This window comes from Cornus florida, unplaced genomic scaffold (genome assembly GCF_030987335.1).
Source record: "Cornus florida cultivar Cherokee Brave unplaced genomic scaffold, ASM3098733v1 CherokeeBrave_3.0.0_Hap2_Chr05, whole genome shotgun sequence".
NCBI lineage: Eukaryota > Viridiplantae > Streptophyta > Magnoliopsida > Cornales > Cornaceae > Cornus > Cornus florida.
The window spans coordinates 109,642,285-109,664,329 of record NW_026775575.1 but is presented as its reverse complement, the minus strand read 5'-3'; the positions used below and the strand labels follow the sequence as shown (position 1 = coordinate 109,664,329).

Below are 22,045 nucleotides of genomic sequence, written 5' to 3'. Positions count from 1 at the left end.
TAAAAAAAAAATAAATAAATAAATAAATAAATTATTAATGAATTAAAAATATCTGAAAATTTTGAAAAAACTTTCATTTTTTTTTCTTTTTTCTTTTTTCTTTCCTTTCAGATCTTTGACTCAAGAGTTTGGTGTCCCAAGCCCATCCCTGCTTGGGTTGACACGAGGCTTGTTTGCTTGTTTACGAGTGTCACATTATTAAGTTTTTCATCATTTGGATCTGCACAGCCGGCATCTATACATGTGAAGTGTCTATAGTTTTTATATTTTTTATTGAAAACCCTAATCGGTCTTTGACAATATATATATATATATATATATACATATGTGATTGAAGAGAGAGTTGATAAAGAGAAAAACAACATGTGTGTATGTGTGTGTGTGTGAGATTGAAGAGACTATAAATGTAAATAGTAGTGAGGTGGTCGCTGTTTTTTCTCCCCCTCTCTCTCTGATTTGCTCTCCACTAGGATGATTTGTGTTAAGAATTACTTCCGTGTACACGAATTGTCTTAGGATTTTAATCAAAGTGATTTAAAAATAAAAATTTATTTAAAAACAAATAACAAATAAAAAAGAAACAGAAAAAGTTTTTTTTTTTACTTAAAAATAAATTAAAAAAAGCTGGAACAGGTCAACTAGAACATATTCGGGCTTGGGTTACTTCAGAGTCCAGATTTTTTGACATCAGGCTGGCCTAACCCAACCTGACTTAGAATTGAGATTGGGTTGGTACCGGGCTAAGTTGGGCAAGCCCAACTTGCTGCCCTACTTACGACATTATAACTAAGAAAAAAAATTTATATTAGCTAATCTTTAAGACATTATAACTAGAAAAATGATTCTTTCTCAAACTTATTTGAATAAATTTAAGATTTTCTACCCTTTTTATGTCATTACATTGGACCCACTCTTAAACTTATCCACTAAAATAAAAACATGACAAATACGTTCAAATGGCATTACTCAATTCCACTTGTTATCACCATTACTCCATTAGTATTACAACCAGCATTCAATACACTTGTTAATAGTACATTAAATTCCTGACTGCCCAGAAACCTTTGGAGTTTGTCTAGTGCTTGGCTTTTTCCATTTCATCTTCTTTGGATATCTCCATTTATACTTATCATTGTTTTACTGTTGGTGTTAAAGAAGCTCCACACATGTTGATCATAAGTGATGAATAAAGGGCTTCACGGACTGAGTCTCTGTGCTGTGATATATAGTAACAAGGTCATATTATCATCCTCCTATTAATTTAGATCAGTAGCAGTTGTAGGCCATGGTATTTATATGTATGTGTGTGTGTGTGTGTGTGTGTGAGTATATGTTATTAATACAATTCAGTCAACTATATATACACCGTAATTAATAGCATTCTTATTTAAATAATGTTGGAAAATTAGACAAGGAACCCGATTCTTAAGGTCAAGCTCATCACCTTTATTATTAATTTGCTAATTAATGTTTTGTTGAATTATTACACCAACAGGTTATATTTTATCAACAAAACAATTAAAGATATAGATTACAGTTGAATGAATAAAAATCCATGCTACCTCGTCAAAGTTGGTTAATATATACAATTAAAAACAGGAAGCTCGTGTAAAGGCTAAACGGACTGAGAAGTCACTCATGGCATTAATTGATTGTGTATGGTGGGACTTGAATATAAATTAACTAGAAGAAATTTTATTGGCGGGTTCTAACACACAGCTTGAGTACACAGTAATACACGCAAGTACGTACTTGGACACATTACAACACACTCACACCAAAACTTGGAACACAATCAACAGATTCAACACACCTAAGCACTCACTCGCTCACTTATAAGCAGGCTCATTGCATTGCTCTTTTTTGCTACACCAAGTCAGAGGTAATTAGGATAAATCTCATTCACTCAAATAGGTTAATGAGAATTAATAGATATCTAGAGACAAGATGAGAAATATTTTTTTATTTGTCTGCGTGAATCTGGATCCCCCTAAAGTCCTGTGTTTTACAAATCATGCTAGTCTGGAATAAAGGTAAGAACAAGTCATAGTATGGGGCTTTTGACTTTTGATATCATCGACCCCATCATTTGAAATTCTTATCCATTTCCAAATACATTTGACATTTACTTTTGCACAAACTCAGAATTAAATACCAGAAACCAAAATGCTTACTGCTGCTTAATCATAATTCATTTATACCTTTATAATCAATATATTTTTTTGAGTCCATAATAATACAGTTGAGACTCTTTCCCTTTCATTTGATCAATTAAAATGGGGACCTCTGCTTTCTTCATCCTCTCTTGCGTTATGTTCATAAAATTCTGTGTTGCATCTGACACAATAACTTCAAACCAATCCATCAGTGACGGAGAATTTTTAGTTTCCTCAGCTCAAAGATTTGAGCTGGGCTTCTTCTCTCCTGCCAATAACAAAAACGAGTATCTGGGAATATGGTACAAGAAGGATCCACATATAGTTGTGTGGGTTGCTAACAGAAATAGCCCAATTACAGATTCAACTGGAGTTTTGACCATCACCAACAATGCAACACTTGTTCTTCACAACCGAACGAAGACCCAAATCTGGTCTTCCAATATATCAACAGTAGCTGAAAGCCCCTTTGTGCAGCTATTAGACACTGGAAACCTTGTCATCACGGACAAGGCTAGGCGGAGCACAGAAAGCTATATATGGCAGAGCTTTGATTTTCCATCTGACACACGGTTACCGGATATGAAGGCAGGAAAGGAATCCAATGATGATCTGGACCGATATCTGGTGTCGTGGAAAAGTGCTGATGATCCATCTGCGGGAGATTTCCCATACAGAATTGATAATCATGGACTGCCTCAGTTGGTTATACTCGGAGGATCGGCAAAGACCTACCGCACTGGGGCTTGGAATGGACTTAGATTCAGTGGTTTTTCAACATTCTTGAATCCAACTTATTCACCTGTTTTTGTTTATGGCAAGGACAACTCGAATTATGTGTATGAGCCTTATAATTCCTCTGCTATTACGAGACTAACTTTAAATCAGTCAGGCTTTCTTCAACGTTATAGACTGAATGAGAGAAGCAATGAATGGTCTCTCATGTACAAATTGCCAAAAGATGAGTGTGACAGTTATAGGCAGTGCGGTGCTAACGGTATTTGCAGAATTCAGAAATCGCCAATATGTGAGTGTTTGAATGGGTTCACTCCCAAACTACAAGAAGATTGGCAATTGCAAGACTGGTCAAGTGGATGCATAAGAACGACGACGGTACTGGATTGCCAGACTGAAGAGGACTTTTTGAAAGTTGAGAGGGTGAAACTGCCTGATCTTTTGGAGTTCTCGTTAAACAAGAGTATGAGCCTCAGGGAGTGCGAGGCAGAGTGCTTGAAAAACTGTTCTTGTTTGGCTTATGCTAATTCAGACGTTAGGGAAGGAGGCAGTGGCTGCTTGATGTGGTTTGGAAATCTAAGTGATATCAGAGAGTTCATTGGAGAAGGTGATGGGCAAGATATCTATATCCGGCTAGCAGCTTCCGAAATAGGTAAATCTATATATTGAATACTTTATAATGCTATGTATGTCCCCTTCACTTTCAAGCTATTTCGGGGTTGAGCCACAAAAGCCTCAGACCATTATTATTGCATGAATCTGCATAGAGCTTATTTTTAGTTGCAGAACGTTGGTTACTGTATCAGCAACTTAATTGAATCACTTTTCCTCTACTATGTAGTGGAAGGGTTTAAATTATTATGGTTACATACAATTTAAAGGACAAGAGTACCACAAACACACTAACTAACGGCATCCCAAATTTAATGATGAACTTGTAGCTAATCCAGACTAAATAGGATGTGTGGACCTGATATATTTACTGAAAAATAATTTTGCAAAATGTAGTAGTATTCATTGATATGTTCTGTTATTGTTTCTCTTCTAGAATCAATCTGCAATTCAAAAAAAAAGAAAAGACTGGTGATTATTCTTGTGGTATCTATACTTTCTGGAATGCTTATAATGGGCATGGTACGATGGCGCAGCATATGGAAGAAGAGAACTAAGAGAAAAGGTTAGCATACACATCATCTCTGCCTACAATTCTTTGAAAGAGTTTTATTGTTAAGCTCGTGAGTGACAATTCGCAGAAAGATTATAGTCGAATGCTTTTTCTAAACAAATTATTTACCCTTTTCTAGGTGAAGAATGGGAGTTGCCACTAGTTGATTTCTCCACCATTGTTACGGCTACTAACAACTTTTCCCTTGCAAATATGCTCGGAGAGGGAGGCTTTGGTCCTGTTTACAAGGTTAATTGGGTCACATTTAGTCATTCTAAGCATCTTGCGTAATCAAAAAATTAACTGTATCTGTTATATAAAAAATGCAGGCAAATCTTTCAAACGGACAAGAAATAGCAGTGAAGAGGCTGTCCAAGAATTCAAGACAGGGTCTTGAGGAATTTAAGAATGAGGTCGCATTGATAGCCAAACTTCAGCATAGGAATCTTGTGAGGCTTTTGGGCTGCTGCATTCAAAAAGAAGAAAGGATGTTAATCTATGAGTATATGTCCAACAAAAGCTTAGATTATTTTATTTTTGGTATGAGCCTTTTAATTAGTCCTTTATTTGCTCAATCAATATTATCACTTTAATTAAGCTATTTCTTTGCAATTCATTTTATGCTTGATTTCATGTGGGATTTACGATAGTTGGAAGTGGATGTGCAGATAAAGATCGCAGTGCATTATTGCCATGGGGAAAGCGCTTTAACATTTTTATGGGGATTGCACGAGGACTTCTTTACCTCCACCAAGATTCAAGATTAAGAATTATTCACAGGGATTTAAAAACTAGCAATATATTGCTAGACAGTGAAATGAACCCAAAAATTTCTGACTTTGGATTAGCAAGAATTTTTGAAAGTGACCAAATTTATGCAAAAACAAGAAGAGTTATTGGAACACAGTAAGTTACCATATAAACTAAAATCAAAACTCTGTTATATTTCATCTTTTCAAAAATTCATATGAGATATCATTTATGCAGTGGCTATATGTCCCCAGAGTATGTAGTTCACGGCAAGTTTTCTATGAAATCTGATGTCTTTGGCTTTGGTGTTCTCTTATTAGAGATAGTGAGTGGTAGAAGGAACAGAGGGTTTTCTCATCCAAAGCACAACCATAACTTGTTGGGACATGTAAGCAACTCACTCTCTCTCTCTCTCTCACACACACACACACAGACATGGGCTAGCTCCTGAACTCTTGCAATTATGCATGCCTTTTTATGTGAATGGCTATATATATAAGCACAAGGATTGCAATTGTCTTAGGCATGGATACTGTGGCATGAAGGTAAGGGCTTGGAACTAATGGATGCATGTTTGAAGGATTCATGTGTTGAATCATCTCAAGTGCTGAGATGTATTCAAGTCGGTCTCTTATGTGTGCAAAAACTCTCAGAAGACAGGCCATCAATGTCATCTGTAGTTTCCATGTTGGGTAACGAAGGGTCAACAATACCTCAACCAAAACAGCCCGGTTTTTTCACAGAAAGTTCCAACACTGATGGTGAAGTTGAATCTAAAGATATAGGGTCGCATACAAATGATACAGCAACTATAACAATGCTGGAACCTAGATAGATTATTTATGTAAAACAATAATTCAACCAAAACATTTTATTAACATTGAGACATTAATGTGATATCGGGCACTTTATCTTATTCATCTCTTATTGTATTTTTGCATTAATCTTTCATGCTCCTTGTAAAAAATCAATGTCCACAAATTAACTTCTTAATGGTTGTAAAAAAAAAATTTAGAATTTGATCAATTTGACATTTGCACACACATATAACCTTAGCACCAGTACCTACTTGGTTGGAGAACTTTGAAATTCCTCCTCAAACCCCACCACCCACCACACACACAGTGTAGATATTGCGTGTGTGGTATGCCTGGCCAATAAAAATCAATATAACAGTTAGTTGAGAACAATTTTTAATAATAAGTGAGCCCAATTTCATAGAATGGCGTACTTCTATTGGCTACATACACTAATAATGTGACACGCCTAGCGCACTAAATATCTTCTCCATACACACCGACAAATCACACACACATTTATATATGTGCATAGAATTCCTTCATGTCATAGATAGATCCTTTTGACTGGAGGTGTTGAACTGAAATTGATAACAACGTTGCTTTTGCTTGTTGACTTGATAAAGGTTTGCCAAAAAGAGTCTTATTTTCTTATACAGAAATGAATACATTAAGCTGTTTTAGTTCTGCTCCTTTAATTTTGAAGAGGGAAAGAGAGAGAGCTGTAAATGAAGGGACTTCCCTGGCTGTTTTTCTGCTACTTGTTGAACACCTCAATTGCAGCCGACACATTAACATCTACCCAATCTATAATAAGCCACAACCAGACCCTAGTTTCATCAAGCCAAATCTTCCAAAAACAATCGATTTACAGTTGTCTGTGTAGCAAATAGAGATTAACCCAATTATTGATTTATTGGGAGCTTCGAGTATCAGCAAAGATGGAAATCTTATTCTACTTGTTCCACAGATCTTGGATAATGGGAATTTTGGTTTAGAAAAGGCAATTAAAGTGACCTGGCCTAGTGTTAAGAGCAACTTATTGAGTTTTGGAACTTGTGTTTTAAACTTTTTACCAGATAAGAACCACACACACTGTCACACACACATATTAACCTATGAGCCCTAAATTCCTACTAGTCTCAATTGGGAAATTGTCGATGAAAATGATAATTCTTTCTTTGTTGATGATACCTGTTAACAACCCATTATTCTAGAAACCTTATTGTCGATTTTATGAGTCCATGATTTTATTAATCAAGCGATGCCCAACGATTCATTCATTTCTTTCTTTAATTTTCTGTATACTTTGGAAGCCAACAACGACAATTGAATAAGTCAGAGATTAATATGTAAACAAGAGAGAAATTAGTAAAGAAAAATCAACAATAATGCTTAAATTCCTGTTGGAGAGCTTCTTCTAACAAAAATTCAGATTGATCCATCAAATCAGGGCTTAATCTGAACATGAGAACGCAGAACTCCATCTGATTGAGGGCTCCATCACCGTCGAAATCGCCTTCTTTCAACATACTCATCAGATCACCATCCGTCAAGTCCTGCAAACCCAACAGGGCAGAGTTCCTCTTGAGGCTCTCGAACGTGATGACCCCTTTATCACCGTCCATCAACAATTGAAACCCATTGCAGAGTTCTCCGATCAAACCGTCCCCACCCAATTTGTCAGCCATAACTGGCAACAAGTCTTCGAACTGAGCTTCGTTCACGGATGCCATTAAGGAAGTTTGGAGAGACTGAAGTTCTAGAGACGGAGAGAGAGAGAGAGAGAGAGAGAGAGAGAGAAAGGGAGAGATGGTTTGTGTGGGATGAGGGAGAGATATGTGGAGGGAGAGAATAAATAGGGGGGAGAAAGAGAGAGAGAGGAAGGGAGTTTGGGACTTCGGAGAAAGAGGGCCATGGAAGACAACTCAGGTACAGTTCACGCAAAGGTCGGCTTTCCTCGTATGATACTGCAATTGCCTCTCGCTTTCGAAGAAGCTCTACGGGGTTATAATAGTCTTTTTAGCAATGAGGAAGGTGAGCAGAAGATAATGCCAGAGAGGGGTGCTTGGTGATTTTGCTCACCACGAAGGTCATCAGGGTAGAATCGTCTTTTCAAATTTAAAAAGCATGAATTGGTCAGCCCAACCCAGAATGAGAGGTCTCCGTCACTTTTCTTAGTTGCTCTGTTGGAATAAGTTCTATCATATATATTTTTTAATGTGTTATTTAAGAAAAACAATAAATCTTCCGATGATTTCGTAGAAGACTATATAAGAATTATGTTTAGAGGATGTGAACAAAAATTATGTGAGAGAACATAATTTTTGTTGGGCATTTTCCACAGTGGGAGATATAATCAAAAGTGAATAGCAACATTTAAATTTGAATAATTACATTAATAGGTTTGAAAAAGTTTCCTCCCAATTCTGGTCAGAGTCCTCTGGTTTTGTTAGTTAGAAAATTAGTTATCCACAACCTATAACGTTGAAGAATTTTGAGCACACAAATTAGTCATACACGTTTTGTGGAAGTAGGGGATATATGCAAGTAGCCAGACAGCCATCCACCACTTGTAGTTGACAAACGTCGGTTTGACAGGTAGAAACCACTGGGGGTTGAATGTATGCCCTGTATTAAACACAAAAATTATGTGAGAGAACATAATTTTGTTAAACGTCGGTTTAACAAAATTTTGAATATTCATGTTTATTGAATGTATGCTGTATTCTTCCTAGTCTGTGCCGCCTAAATACGACCACACCTTGTAGGCCTATTCTTCAAGTTTCAATCGAATAGTACAGCCAGCCTGCCCGAGAGAGCATGAATATTCAATAAACATTCTTTGTTCTATGCTTCTTGAGATCAAAATTTTGTTCAGTTCTTTTTACTAGTAAAATTCTACACATATATAATAAATCACATATTTATAATATGACGTATGTATATCAACATTCTTACTTTTAACATTATTAATTACATAGTTACTCTAAATGAATTCTCTTCTCTAAATTTTAAACAAACACACCAAACAAACAGATGTGTTATAACATTTATATTTTGAAATAATTTTAGGGGTGATAAATAACCTCACTCCGACAGAATGGTAACCAGTAATGAATTTAACGTGGAGTTTATTTTAGAACTTCCTATCTTTATTCAATAATTTGCCTCTACTGATGTAATTTGTCCTTATTTGAATTATATGGAAATCTCACCTTTTTTTGTAATTAAAAATTATTATTATTATTATTTATTATTATTATTATTTTGTGCTCTGCACCAGTGTATCATTTTATTTGTGAATTAATTTGAGGTTAAAGGGGTTATGTCATCCTATTTGATCCTAACAAACTGTGCTATGTTCTTTTTATTTTAATAAAAAAGCTTGCATACGTCTTAAATGATATTCCCATACTACTATATATAGGCAAAATCAAATTCGATGAATATATAGGGTTAAGTGCAAAAAATTCCTTTAAACTATTGTCCTTTTACAAATAACTCCTCTGAACTAAAAACCGCCCCCTGAACTATTGATTTGTTGCAATTATGAACAAATTCATCACAAAAGACTATTTTACCATTCCTCATTAAAATTTTTATTTCTTATTAAATTATTTTTATTATCTTCTCTCTTATATAAATATTAATTATACTATTTACCTTAATTTTATTTTTAGTATCAATTTATCATAAAAATAAAAAAAGAATTAGATAAATAGATTTGTAATTACTATTTTCTAAATTGATTAACTTATTATTAAAACTTTATTATTTATAATAAAACGTATTATAACCAATTTAAACATTTTTATCTTAAAAAAATATTATTATTTTTTCATACAATATATTGATGAAAAATTAATAAAATACTTTTGAAAAAAACTACCTTCTTTTCATGTAATATATTCATTAAAAATTAAAAAAATAATTAATTTTTTTAAAAAAATTATCCTAAAATTTTTTATTTAAATAATTAATAAAAAAATTAAAGGTGAATTTATGCAAATTTAATGAAAAATATCTCATCAGTATGAATTTTTTCATAATTTTTTTAGATAAGAAAAATCTTATTAAATGTAATTCAATAAGAAGATGCACTATAGTCATTTAATAAAATATAGTATAGTTTTTGGGGTATGTTACAACAAAATGAGATAGTTTAGGGAGTTTTATGCACAAAATATAGTTTTAAGGAATTATTTACAACCAACGAGCCAGTTAACGGTATCGGCCTCTTACCTCCTAAAGGGATGTCAGGGGTTCAAGTCTCAGAAGAGACATGTGTGTATGAGTACTGTAATACCCCTAATTTTAAAATAATAGTTTCGGTATTTATTTTATTGTTTTATTACATTTTTTATTTGATTAGTTGATTATTTGTCTAATTATTTAATTATTTATTTGCCTAATTGAATTCTTTGTTTTAATTGCATTATATGTTTATGTGGATGTTCATTGATGGTTTAAATTAATTTATTTGTTTAACTTGCCTTTTTGTTTAATTAAAATTATAAGATAGGTGACTTGAATGAAATGTTTAAGTTAATTGTTTAAATCAAAGTGTTTAATTTTATTTAGGATGGGATTGGATGATATGGATTAAATGGGTACGGTTAATACCCATGGATGTTTATATATGTATATATGGGTATATATGTATATGTTGATTAGTTTAATTATTAGTAATTATTAATAATTGAATTTTAATTTTATTCATTATTTAGGGTGTATTATAAATTCTAGGGTTTTATATAGTTTCACGGGTTGCCGACTTGGTGGTATTTTTATTTTATTTTTCTTTTTGTTCTCTTAGTGTAATTAAGGTTAGAGATGTATACGCCCATAAATATAACCGTATATGTTTGTCTAGGGTTGGAAAACCCTATTTACGTACATAGTGACTTGAGAGGAAAACAGAGAGAGACTTGAGAGAAAAACAGAGAGGCTCAAAAAGGAAGGAAGGGATTTCTTCTGGGTTGAACCAAGAGCAATGGAGGTGTTGAACGGCAGTTTAGGAATTTGTCGGAAAACTCATAGACGATGGTTTAAGGTTTCAAAACTGAAACCGAAGGCAAGTTCTTATTCTAACTCCTTCCCTTAGACCTGTATTTTGTGCATGTTAGATAGTCTGTAGGACTTAATAAGACTTTAAAACGGATTTGTTATGCATGTTAAATCAGACTTTAATCTATGTTATACACTGTTAAATTGAAACTGATTTTTTTTAAACAGATTGTTTCTGTTAATTATTTTATTTCTTGTTAACGATGCGTATTGGATTTTTTATGAGGTTCTAAGATCTTTAGGACATAGATTGAACTTCTAGAAACCATAATAAGTTATTACAGAAAGGTTTAAACACCACCGGAGAAAGGAAGAAGATCGGAAATCAGGTTATGGTTCTCAGAGGGAGAGAGCCAACTCTAGGAATGAGAGAACCGGCTCTCACAAGGTCGAGCCGGCTCCACAAAGGGTAGAGCTGGCTCCCCATGGGGGAGAGCCGGCTCCATGGGGAGCCAGCTCCACCAAGGGGAGAGCCGGCTCCTTTGTTTTGAGAGGCAGCTCCTTCTCCAATTTTTTTTTTGGTTTTTCGTGGTTTGAGCTCTGTTTGCCAATTGGGGTATTTTGGAATTGTTTTAAATTGCAGTAAATGGTCTAAATAATTGTTTTAGACATTTAGAAATACTTGGAAGCAGTGTTATGTTAATATGCTTAGGAATGGAATAACATGAAGTTAAACAGAAAACTTGCATATTAAGTATTGAATGATTAATTTAACTTCTTACTTGTATTTAACAAATCTTTTCCATATGATTTAATATTGTTAATCATGTTTCAGCAGTGTTATAAGTGTAGTTGATGATCTAAATATAACTGTGCTTAGATTGGGTTAATTGATGTTTTAATTTATTGTATATTGCATCAATTATTAGACTATTTGAAAATTTTAAATGTTTAGTCTTATTGTAATAATTTAAAGGACTGGAACATGTTTTGTAAATCTTGTAATGGATGCATAATATGGTCATATACATATTAGACTTTATTTATGCTTATTTTGAAGTATGGTTGATGATTAAATTTATCATTTACTGCATCAATCATTTGATTTGTAAATTGTATGCACCGGTATGGGACGGTGGCATATTAGGGATAGATTAATTCAAGACACTAAGTCCTACCTATTCTGAAATAAGTTGGATTAACTATAAAAGTTAAGTCTTACTTATATTTATGTCAAGTCAATAAACAGTTGAATGACATACCTTGCTTTTAATAAATTATTTATATATATACTTATGGTACCGTGATATGAGCTTGAGTCTCAGGATTATGGTTAAGGTGCGTATATCGCCTAAGATGGATAACTGGACCTAGTTGTTGTTTCCCTGGTAGGTCTAGGTATACATGCACACGTTATGTGCGATTTGCATGTTACCTTCTATTCAGGCTGAGGCAGACATGTGGGCTAGTGGGCATCCTATAGTGTGTATTTATACCTATATGGACTACTTTAGTTATTGCTGAGTTATCTAGGATGTATCTGTGTATCGGGTCTCTATATAGATTATAGTAAAGTAAAACTTGCTAGTAGGCCTGACCCACTCTTATTTTTCAGGTGTTCGTCAGTTCCAAACTTAGAGTTTGATAGTGCTAAGCAGACACAGTCACTCACTCCTCCGATTACGTAGGATTTCCTTTCATATTTTAGTTTTGGATTTTGTTTCTGTACTTTACTTTCATTTGGGATTATTAGGGGTCCACTAGATAGATTTCCGAGTTGTACGGATATTGAAGAGTTTGGATTTTATTAGTTGTAACTTTTGAGAATTTTAATATTTAGAATTCTTTTCAACTTTTATTATTTTATTCTTAATTCTTTTTGTATTATGTGTTCATTTACATATAAATTGTCTGGTATCTCTTGGATTTGTGTTCAAACTTGATTACCCGTGACTCTAGAATCAAGAGGTATCACAAGTACCAACTAAAAAAAATAAAAAATAAAATATTTATAAATTCAAACATAATTCAAAGGGTCTTTTGCACTTTACCATATTATATATATATATATATATATATATATATATATATATAGTTGAGAAGTTGAGAGAGAGAGAGAGAGAGAGAGAGATGGGGTCAAGAAATAGCTTTCCAAGCAAGGCAAGAAAATTGAACATAATGGGCGGAGGGTGGGCAATGTATATTGGATTCGTGAAGCAAAAGCCAATTTATGTTCATACCTCTGTGGGCCTTTCTCTTCAGCAGGAATAATCATCAATTCTCATAATAATAATTGATGATAATCAAATTCCAACTCCACTATTTTTTAATTAATGTGGCCCCACTAAACAAACTGATTTTCTGGTGACTTTTAACAATTACATGTTCAAAGTTTGAAGGCTTCATTTACCACTTCCTTCTCTGGTAACTAATAATACTACTGTAGTATTTTATATAATGAACAATTTGACCGGTTTCCCCTCTAATCATTTATATTTTATAATGAACAATTTGACCAGTTTCCCCTCTAATAATTAATATTTTATAAACATGTGTCATATTCTTTCTATAATATTCAATAGTTAATAATTTTATTAGTTCATGATGAATTTGACCACGTTCTTAACATAACTGTTGATATTCACAAGTTTCGCTTAAAATTTCTTCTTTTCGGGCATTGTTTTTGCATTTTCCAGTATAGGGCAACTGTACTAGTCTAATTTTTCAAGATTTGTATATGAAGAAAACAAAATTGAGTGAGATTGAGTTGATCTTTTATAATTATATAATTTTCGTGAGTATGTTACTTATTCTTATTTTTTTCCTCATTTTTAGAGATGGTGACATATTGATCGAGATGTTTTGAGGTTTCTATTACTCAAATAAATGATAATTTTAGCAGATACATTATTCATTAATAAAATATTAGAGCTTGTTTCTCTTCAACTTTGTGAATATAGAATTGTTTATTCTCTAATGATGATCTGGGTGGTAATTCAATGTAGTTCAATTCAAATTTACCACTCATTGGTGTTTGGTGAATGTCAAGATGAGGTCGAGTCCATTGGAGTGTGTAAAATAATTTGACAAAAATTGATGAATAAGTTATTTTTATTAAGTTTTAATTTTTTTTTCTTCATAAATATTTTACGACAATCAAACATCAAAAAAATATTTTTGCAAAAATATAATATATCTAAACAAACGGAGATCCAATCTCTCTTGATACTAATCAAGCCACGAGTTTGGTAGTAACAAGTTTATTATTAATGTTGATAATATTATTTTATGTTTTTAAATAAATAAAAAAAAGTTTTAGATTGTTTTTGATAACTATATATTTGTATCAGGGAAATGATTATTGTACCTAATAATTGTATTGAATTGCTAAATTTATTATTTTAATTGATTAATTATGTAACAAATAAGGAAATAAAGCCATCCATTTAATTATATTGACTATAAATAATTAATTAAAATTATTCAATTCATTGTAAGAATTCGATGTGACTATCACTACTCTTTCTATAAACCAAACCAAATCCAAACCGAGTGCAACCTAAGACATGATAAAGATAAATTTAATCAGGCTGTTGGCACAGATTTGTAATTTAAGGTTTCTCTATCAGGGATTGTCTTGTCTTAATTTCGGTATATTTGGATAGAAGATGAATGCTAATTAGGAATAAGGACATATTGCATTTAAAATTGGCATATTTCATTAATTTATGATAAGCTTCGGTCAGCATGCATCCCACAGTGCGTCATCTCTCACCTACTAGGCCAAGACTTTTGCAGAAATTGAATTGCTATCAAGTATGGACAAACCAAGCCAAAGCCGTCCACGTTCGAATAATTAGATCCAAATCGTGTTGACCATTTCACTCATTTGTTTCTATGTATAATTTGGTTTGTCATCACATATCGAATCTTTTTTCGTTCGTCTTCGCCTATATACATTTATTAAAAAGATAAACTGGCATTATTCAGAGTCATCCTCTTCCTTTGCAATTAAAATGATGGTAGGCGTGACAACAGCATATCATCATTACTAGGAGGAGCCTGTTTCTTCTTCAAATTAGTTTTCTTTTTCAAAAAATTCTTAAGTACAAAATTTTAATCAATTTAATTAATTCACTATTTTTTTTTCCGTAAACAATAATTCACTATTTTTTCATGAAAAAAATAAAACATTAAAAAATTGCGAAAATTTTTTACACTATTAAGAATTTTCATTATTAACCAATGCTAAGTATAATGATAATTAAAATTTTATTTATAACTTAAAGGAGAAAATTTATAGATCATAATTTCACCTCGTATTTTGCAGGTTGAAAGTTTGAATCTTTTTGGAATCATTTAACAAAAAGAAAAAAAAAATAATTCTTTTATGCACATAAATGCAAAAGATTGCATATATTGGATGAATTATAAATTATTTTGAGAAATCTTAGCGTCATTATTTTCAAGATAAATATATAGTGCGTGTGTGTGTATGTGTGTGTATATTAGTTGTGAATTTCTAAAGTTAGTTGGGAATTATTATAAAGAGTAGGATTTCATTATCTTATTGATAAAATTTCATAAAAGTATAATTTATAAAATTAAAAAAAAAAAGAATTAAAAAAATGATAAATGTAGGACTAACTAAATTAAAATAAAGGTTTAAGTGATTAGTGTAACCTTAACTAATCTGAGAGGATTTAAGTATAAATAGAGCTTCGTTGTTGTGCTTTCAATCGTCAACGGTGCAAAGTAAGCTGAAAGCAGAGAGAGTGCGTGAGAGAACGCGGGCTAAAACTTGTGAGGACTCCACTCCATCTATCAATGGCCACCAAAGTGTATATCGTGTAAGAATACAACTAACTGGATCGTTTCTCTCTCTACTTTCTCTCTCTAGTTGTGTACTTGGATGATTCTCTGTTCTTATGGATCTTTCTTGTGTGCCTTATAATTGCATTTATTAGATGTGATAATTGATCGATCGACTAAATCTTGAACTCTCTAGGTTTCCTTTTCTTTTCTTCTGTGTGTAACTTTTGGATTCATCGACACCATGGTGTCTTTGAGACGCAATTGATATTTTTGAATCTTTTTTAATTATCTGAATTCTTGATCAATTTCGATATTCATTGATTGCTTTTCGATTTTCGTTATGTTAGCGATTAATGGCAAAACTTTATCTATAAATGTTTATGTATTTTCCAGTCCTTCACCTATATTTTGTTAGTACCTAAATTCTCTCTTATCTAGTTGAATGCCACAAATTTTAAATAAAAAAAAAAAGAAGAAGAAGAAAGGAAATCGGTTGATCCTCTGACTTATCACTGAACAATACCAATAATAAAACTGAAAGCAAATCTTGATTCAATTTTCTAAGTTCAGTTCAGTGCAACTCTTTTATTACTATCTATATGTTTCTCTCTGGTATCGCACAGTTGAAATTGAAAAGAATCAAGGGAACTTGTTCCGCAATTCATAAACTTCAGAATACAATCTCTTGATTTTGAATATATTTAATTCTTTATGTTCAAGACTTTTGTATTTGATTCTTTATGTTCAAGAATTTTTTATTTGATTCTTTATGTTCAATATTTTTGAATGATTGTTTGCATCAAGGATGTATGTGATCATCATTATAAAACCTCTACTGTTTCTTAGGGATTGAACAAAAAAAACAAAAACAAAAAGAGAGAGAAAAAGAAAAGGAAATTAATAATAATAATAATAATAATAGAAAAACAAATACATGCAAGCAAGCCAGCCAGCATATAGTTGCTAATTCATCGCAACTGTATATGAAGCTCATATTTAGTTTCCTTGAGGTTTTCCTAGGTTAAGGGTAATTACGATGGAAGGAGCCATTGCTTGGTGCAATGGTAGAAACTTAGGTTGTCAACTGTGAGAATGCAAGTTTGACTTTGATGGCAGCCATTTCGTAAATAGAAAATTGGAGGTTAGGTCTTTATAGTTTATCTCGTCCACTCCTCCCAACATCTATTGACTTGATAATATATTTTGGTCTTTAAGCAAATATTGTTGAAGTTATTGCATCATGATTATGATAAGGTGATACTACTGTGGTTGGTTACATCAGGAACATCTGAGATTTTGAAATTGTTGTCTTTATAATAGAGAAATAGTTGGAAACAACTTCCGGTCAGTGGTAAAAAAAGGGGGGGAAGAAGAAGAAGAAGATAATGATAGAAAATTAGAAATGTCTGGGAAAATTTTTCTTGGAAGAGAGTTGTGTTGCAATTTCCAAATTAGACACTCAGAAAGCTAAGCTTCAATCATGACCAGAAAATGGCTAATCTTCAGCCAGTTAGAAATTAGAAACAAAGAGAGTCTACAGTTTAATTTATCAAAGAATGAGATCAGGGTTTTGGAGAGGAGAAAGACAAACTTTTGCTTTCTTATTGAAGGTATTACTGACATTTGTGGCATCCCTGTTGAGAGCTTCCTCAAGTGTTCTCTTGGGTACCTTTTCAGTTTCTCCTTTCCTACCACTAATGTGTTTTTGCTTTTCTATTCTGTCGTACAATGTCCAATTGTTCAATATTAGGGTTTCTACTATAGTGACATTGTAAGTTTGTGATGTCATTTGAGATATGATCCGGACTCATACACTGTAGACAATGGCTTTGCTACATGTGTTTGTCTAACATATACATTAAACTCTTTTGAGGAACCACAAGTTGGAAGATAGGTGGTTAGTTCCTCGCTATCATGGTGCCCAGTCAAGGGTCCATATGCATGAATCTGCATATCTCTCTATACAGGTTCAATTAGAAAGCGGAATAGATTTTGGGAGGTTGGTTTGCCACATTTGGGAAATATAGAATTCATGTAGCTAAACCCAAGTAGTTGGAAAAAGGGCTTCTTCTTGTTGTTGTTGGTTTGCCACATTTGGATTGCTGAGAGTTTGTGACAATTTCGTCAATTCGTGCAAGGAGAAGAAAGAAACTTGAGGAGGAATGGATGAATTTTGTAACATGTATTTTATAATGGCATTGTGTACCTTTTTATAGATTTCCCCACAATGTTTGATGGCCTGAGTTATCTGTAATGGTATTGTGCTGCCAAAGTTGCAGGTCTTGTTCGTCGGTGTTATGCCTCTTCTCCTATGTAAAGTGGCAACATGGATAGTGCCGTCCAATGTCTCTTTACACCATATCAGTGTTTGCCACATTTTGGTCCTGTGCAGATGATTTAGTTATTCCAAAAAGTACTTTGAATTGTCACAACCTCCTTGTAAACTGAGATCTTTCAAATCTTCCTCCTTTCTTTCTGTCTTAATTTGGTGTCAAGTTCTGCTTTTTGAGTACCCTTTTGTACTTGGGTTCAAAACAACTTAGTATCAAGATTCAGGAACACCATTATCTAACCCATGCTCTGGAATGGCCATGGCGTCTTAATTTATTTGTTGCTGGGTTGCCAGGGGCTCCCATGTCCTGGAGATGTCAATGTGTGATTTCCTTGCGTGGCCTGTCACTTGGGCTCCTAAAGCCCTTCTGTGGTTTTGCTGATTTAGTGCATCAGCAGATGACGCTTTTATTAATAGTGATGCAAGTAAGTACACATTTATATGCATTTGCTGGCCGCACGACTTCTTTTAACATAATCATATATTAGTTGAGAATACCGTTATTCAATTTGTGGAGGTAAAACATTAAAAATTCATTCCTATAAGATATCAACTTATATAATTTATTTTACATACTTAGATACTCATGTGCACGGACACTCACACTAGTAAGAAGTAATATATTTCCCTTTCTTCTTGTGTTCCATGTGCAGGCTTCAATAAGCAATTTTTTTAATATTATTATTAATGATGACCAAACTTTCTATCCTGTTCCAGGTACTATTCTATGTACGGACATGTAGAAAAACTAGCAGAAGAGATAAAGAAAGGGGCTGCATCTGTTGAAGGGGTTGAAGTCAAATTATGGCAGGTATATATTAGCTCTCTTTTTCTCTATTCAAAGGGAGTAAAGACGAACAAAGTTTGGGAAATCATATCTTGGACATTGATCTTCTTAAAAAACTGCAAGTTAGCTTGTTGACAAGTATCTGGATGGTAGTTGGTAACTTCAAAGTTTCCATTAAGGTTTCTATGTGAAAGGATGCGTTCCATTTTACTGATGCATTGCTTTCATCATCATATAAATTACCATGGTGAATTATTGTTGTATCATGTTTATTATACTTTTAAGTCAAAGTAAAAATATGATCAAAAGCAATTTTAGGTTGCGATTGTCAAAAAGAAAACATAAATAGATTGAGGGGAGATGACACATGCATTTGGATGCAAAATGTGAAATGTTCTTGCAAGACTATCTTGGTTTGGTTCTGCATATTTTATTGTTAATTTTTATTGTTAAGTTGCAACATGGGATGATAGTTCTTTCAAACTGAAGAGTGAAGAATCTGAAGACATTATTTATTTTTTAGAATCTAGAACAATCGACTTATGAGGTTTGACTGACTACAACTCTATGCCAGTTAATGCTTTAGTTGAACCTTTTGGTGGTGAGGTGCATTACTTCTATTTGCTAAGGTATAGAAGATCAGTTCCCAAGTTTAGAGGTCTTTATTCAGTCAGATGCATTTCTAAAGCTTCGTCTCTCACAATTTTCATCTACATGTTTTCAGCTCCCTCCATGACCCATTATAAACTTCTTTTCATATCATGGTACTCCTCACTGATGATGCTATCATTGTTCATCCCTCTCGGCGTTGATGGCATTGTTCCCTCTCTTTGTCTTTTTTTTAACATCTCAGCTGATTCACCATTGGGTTTACTCCAGCACTTTTTTTTTTCCCTCTCATTCCTGCATATTATGAACTTAAATTTCAGCGTTTCTCTAGTTGTGTCCCTAACACTTTGCTCTATCAACAGGCAATGGTTGTGAGCTGGAAATTTTATCCAACTTTTATTTTTCTTCTTTGTTTTCCCTCTCTTTATTTGCTGTTATCTCTGTTCTCTGATTATTCCCCTTGGAACGACAAAACCAAACAAAGAGATCAAAAAAAAAAAAAAAAAACCTAACAAATCAAACAAAACCCTTCTAAGGCGATTAACTCCCTCTATAATAATGAAATGATGGTAGTCAGGGCATCCGCTACTAATAGTTCTGTGGCTGTTCCCTTTTCGGCATGAACATCCTTTGGTTGAACTGTTCTAGCCTAGCACGAGGCAGAAATTTTAATGTTCTAGGCCTTCTTATAAATAAGTACCTTTTTACTTGAAATAGGTCCCTGAGACACTACCAGAGGAGGTGCTTGGGAAAATGAGTGCACCTCCAAAAAGTGACGTACCACTCATTACTCCTGGCGAACTGGCTGAGGCTGATGGGTTTGTTTTTGGCTTCCCCACGAGATTTGGAATGATGGCTGCTCAATTCAAAGCATTTCTTGATGCAACTGGAGGTCTATGGAGAACACAACAGCTTGCAGGCAAACCTGCTGGGATCTTTTTTAGCACCGGATCCCAAGGCGGCGGACAAGAAACTACTGCGTAAGTTCCCGTTGGGAAGTTTTTTACGTACCTAGAGATAAACTTAAAATTTGAAATACAAAGAAGAAATTAATTATTGAATTGTTTTTTTTCCTTGTGAATTATATTATAGGTTGACTGCCATTACTCAGCTGGTTCACCATGGGATGATCTTTGTGCCCATTGGATACACATTTGGAGCCGGCATGTTTGAGATGGAGAAAGTGAAAGGTGGTAGTCCTTATGGTGCTGGAACTTATGCTGGCGATGGCTCCAGACAGCCAACTGAACTTGAATTAGAGCAGGCTTTCCACCAAGGGAAGTATGTTGCGACCATTACAAAGAAACTTAAGGGAGCTGCATGATTTCTATTGACTAAATTGATATTGCTTGGCATTCTCATATATTTTTTTCTCTATACTTTCAGTGTCGTATTTCTTTGTGCTTGCAACAGATTATTTCTTGCTTTGTTGGAATACATGCTTTGTATGTGCTATATTCAGTACAGTGATTTCTATCAATGATAAAACTCTGCTTATTTTTGTGTGTCTGTTTCTTATCATTGACCCTAGATCTGATGTTTGTTCTTTTTGTTTTTCCTTTTCCTCTTGTGAAGAAATATTTTGCCTCATGAATACACAATTCCAAGTCATGAGCAAGCTAGTAACAGCATGACAGCTTAAATTGGAAATGATAAATGAGTAATAGAATTTGGATGGGTAAGTTTAGTGTTTCGCTTTGTTATGGGCAGACTTCTCCTCTGTGGCAAAATTGTAGCAGGTCTACTGAGGCCCAGAGTGTACCCATTCTATAAGAAGAAAATGCAAACAAAATACTGTTTAGTGTGTGTGAGTTGAGGGAGGGTGTGCCTGTGTTCGTCCCCACCCCCCCCCCCCCCCCCCCCCCGCGGCGGCGCGGGGACATGAGGAGAGTTTGGGAATCAGTTGATGAAGATATTCAAGCACCTAATAAAACTAGAAGCCAGGTCCTTATGGCACATGCTATTTTCATGCCAAATCCTTCGAGGGTTATGAAATCTTGTATTTCAGTTGAATATTGATTTTGTGGAACCAAACACTGCCTTGCTCTTGCTCTTGCTCTTGCTCTTGCTCTTGCTCTTGCTGTTGCTCCCGTAAAATGATTCTTCTGTTAGCAAGGAGGGGCTTCCCATGACCTCCTGTCAAGTACTAGCAGTGGCAAAAATGGCATTTTCTTAGTGTATTTTGGGAGAGAAAAACAAGAGATATAGATCAACTTTTGGTACTGTTTCTGCTAACCTAATCTTAATAAATCTAGCCTAAACTTGACCAAATCTTTGTGCCAAGCTAATTAACATAACATGAATTGTTGATCTCGAAACAATAAAATCATTCCACCTGAATGTATATATTTCTTTTTTCTTTGATAAAAAAACTCCCAAACCCATTTGCCCTTGTGAGAACTTAAAATCTCACTCACTTTAAAAAGTAAATTAGATATGACTATGTTACATAAATCCTCTCATATACATTTACATCACCATGATACAATATAATACTCCTTCTGTCCCAGGTTAGATGTCCTTTTTGGGGAGTAGAACTTTTTAAGAGGACATGTAATTATTCCCTTTTAAAATTACAAAGCTATCCTTTCAAGTTTATATATATATATATAATCAAATTTGAATTTTTTTTAAATTTTAAGAGTATTTTATAAAAAGATGTGAAATATGTTATTTAAATTTAGTAATTGGATAAGTATTTTAGGACAATCTAAAAAGAAAAAATGAACAACTAAATTAAGATTTTAGTTAGGCCCGTGTAACAAATATGCAACACTGTATTTATGTAAACACAGAAGCTGTAATATGACTTTGATGATGATGATCTGCAAAAATGTGGTAATGCGTGGGACTTCTAATATCTAGTGTGACGCAAGAAGGAGGTACAGA

General features: G+C 33.6%; 3 protein-coding genes across 4 annotated transcripts; 2 read left to right on the top strand and 1 right to left on the bottom strand.

Annotated features, from left to right (window-relative positions):
- Positions 1-7: 7 nt before the first annotated feature.
- LOC132308502 (G-type lectin S-receptor-like serine/threonine-protein kinase At4g27290) lies at positions 8-5,722 on the top strand. 2 transcript variants are annotated; one of them, XM_059806595.1, is made up of 7 exons: positions 8-3,543; positions 3,940-4,068; positions 4,196-4,305; positions 4,386-4,596; positions 4,725-4,962; positions 5,044-5,194; positions 5,330-5,722. In XM_059806595.1, exons 1-7 carry the CDS (start codon positions 2,277-2,279, stop codon positions 5,639-5,641), a joined length of 2,418 nt encoding a protein of 805 aa, XP_059662578.1. In that variant the 5' UTR covers positions 8-2,276; the 3' UTR covers positions 5,642-5,722. The 2 variants fall into 2 exon arrangements, with proteins under 2 accessions (XP_059662578.1, XP_059662577.1); XM_059806594.1 differs by having other exon boundaries at positions 5,127-5,434.
- A 1,146-nt stretch (positions 5,723-6,868) lies between these two features.
- Positions 6,869-7,631, bottom strand: LOC132308503 (calcium-binding protein KRP1-like). The gene has a single exon (XM_059806596.1). It carries the CDS (start codon positions 7,337-7,339, stop codon positions 6,986-6,988), a length of 354 nt encoding a protein of 117 aa, XP_059662579.1. The 5' UTR covers positions 7,340-7,631; the 3' UTR covers positions 6,869-6,985.
- A 7,692-nt stretch (positions 7,632-15,323) lies between these two features.
- On the top strand, positions 15,324-20,665 carry LOC132308496 (probable NAD(P)H dehydrogenase (quinone) FQR1-like 1). Its single transcript, XM_059806590.1, has 4 exons — positions 15,324-15,463; positions 18,478-18,571; positions 19,874-20,136; positions 20,249-20,665. Exons 1-4 carry the CDS (start codon positions 15,441-15,443, stop codon positions 20,478-20,480), a joined length of 612 nt encoding a protein of 203 aa, XP_059662573.1. The 5' UTR covers positions 15,324-15,440; the 3' UTR covers positions 20,481-20,665.
- Positions 20,666-22,045: the final 1,380 nt, after the last annotated feature.

Excerpts from the sequence above, each read along its gene's own strand:
- LOC132308502 (XM_059806595.1), top strand. The coding sequence starts at position 2,277 with ATGGGGACCTCTGCTTTCTTCATCCTCTCTTGCGTTATGTTCATAAAA. Across the intron at positions 4,306-4,385 it reads GCTTTGGTCCTGTTTACAAG|GCAAATCTTTCAAACGGACA; the intron begins GTTAATTGGGTC and ends TAAAAAATGCAG. Across the intron at positions 4,597-4,724 it reads CTTAGATTATTTTATTTTTG|ATAAAGATCGCAGTGCATTA; the intron begins GTATGAGCCTTT and ends GTGGATGTGCAG.
- LOC132308503 (XM_059806596.1), bottom strand. The coding sequence starts at position 7,339 with ATGGCATCCGTGAACGAAGCTCAGTTCGAAGACTTGTTGCCAGTTATG.
- LOC132308496 (XM_059806590.1), top strand. The coding sequence starts at position 15,441 with ATGGCCACCAAAGTGTATATCGT. Across the intron at positions 18,572-19,873 it reads TTGAAGTCAAATTATGGCAG|GTCCCTGAGACACTACCAGA; the intron begins GTATATATTAGC and ends TACTTGAAATAG. Across the intron at positions 20,137-20,248 it reads GGCGGACAAGAAACTACTGC|GTTGACTGCCATTACTCAGC; the intron begins GTAAGTTCCCGT and ends ATTATATTATAG.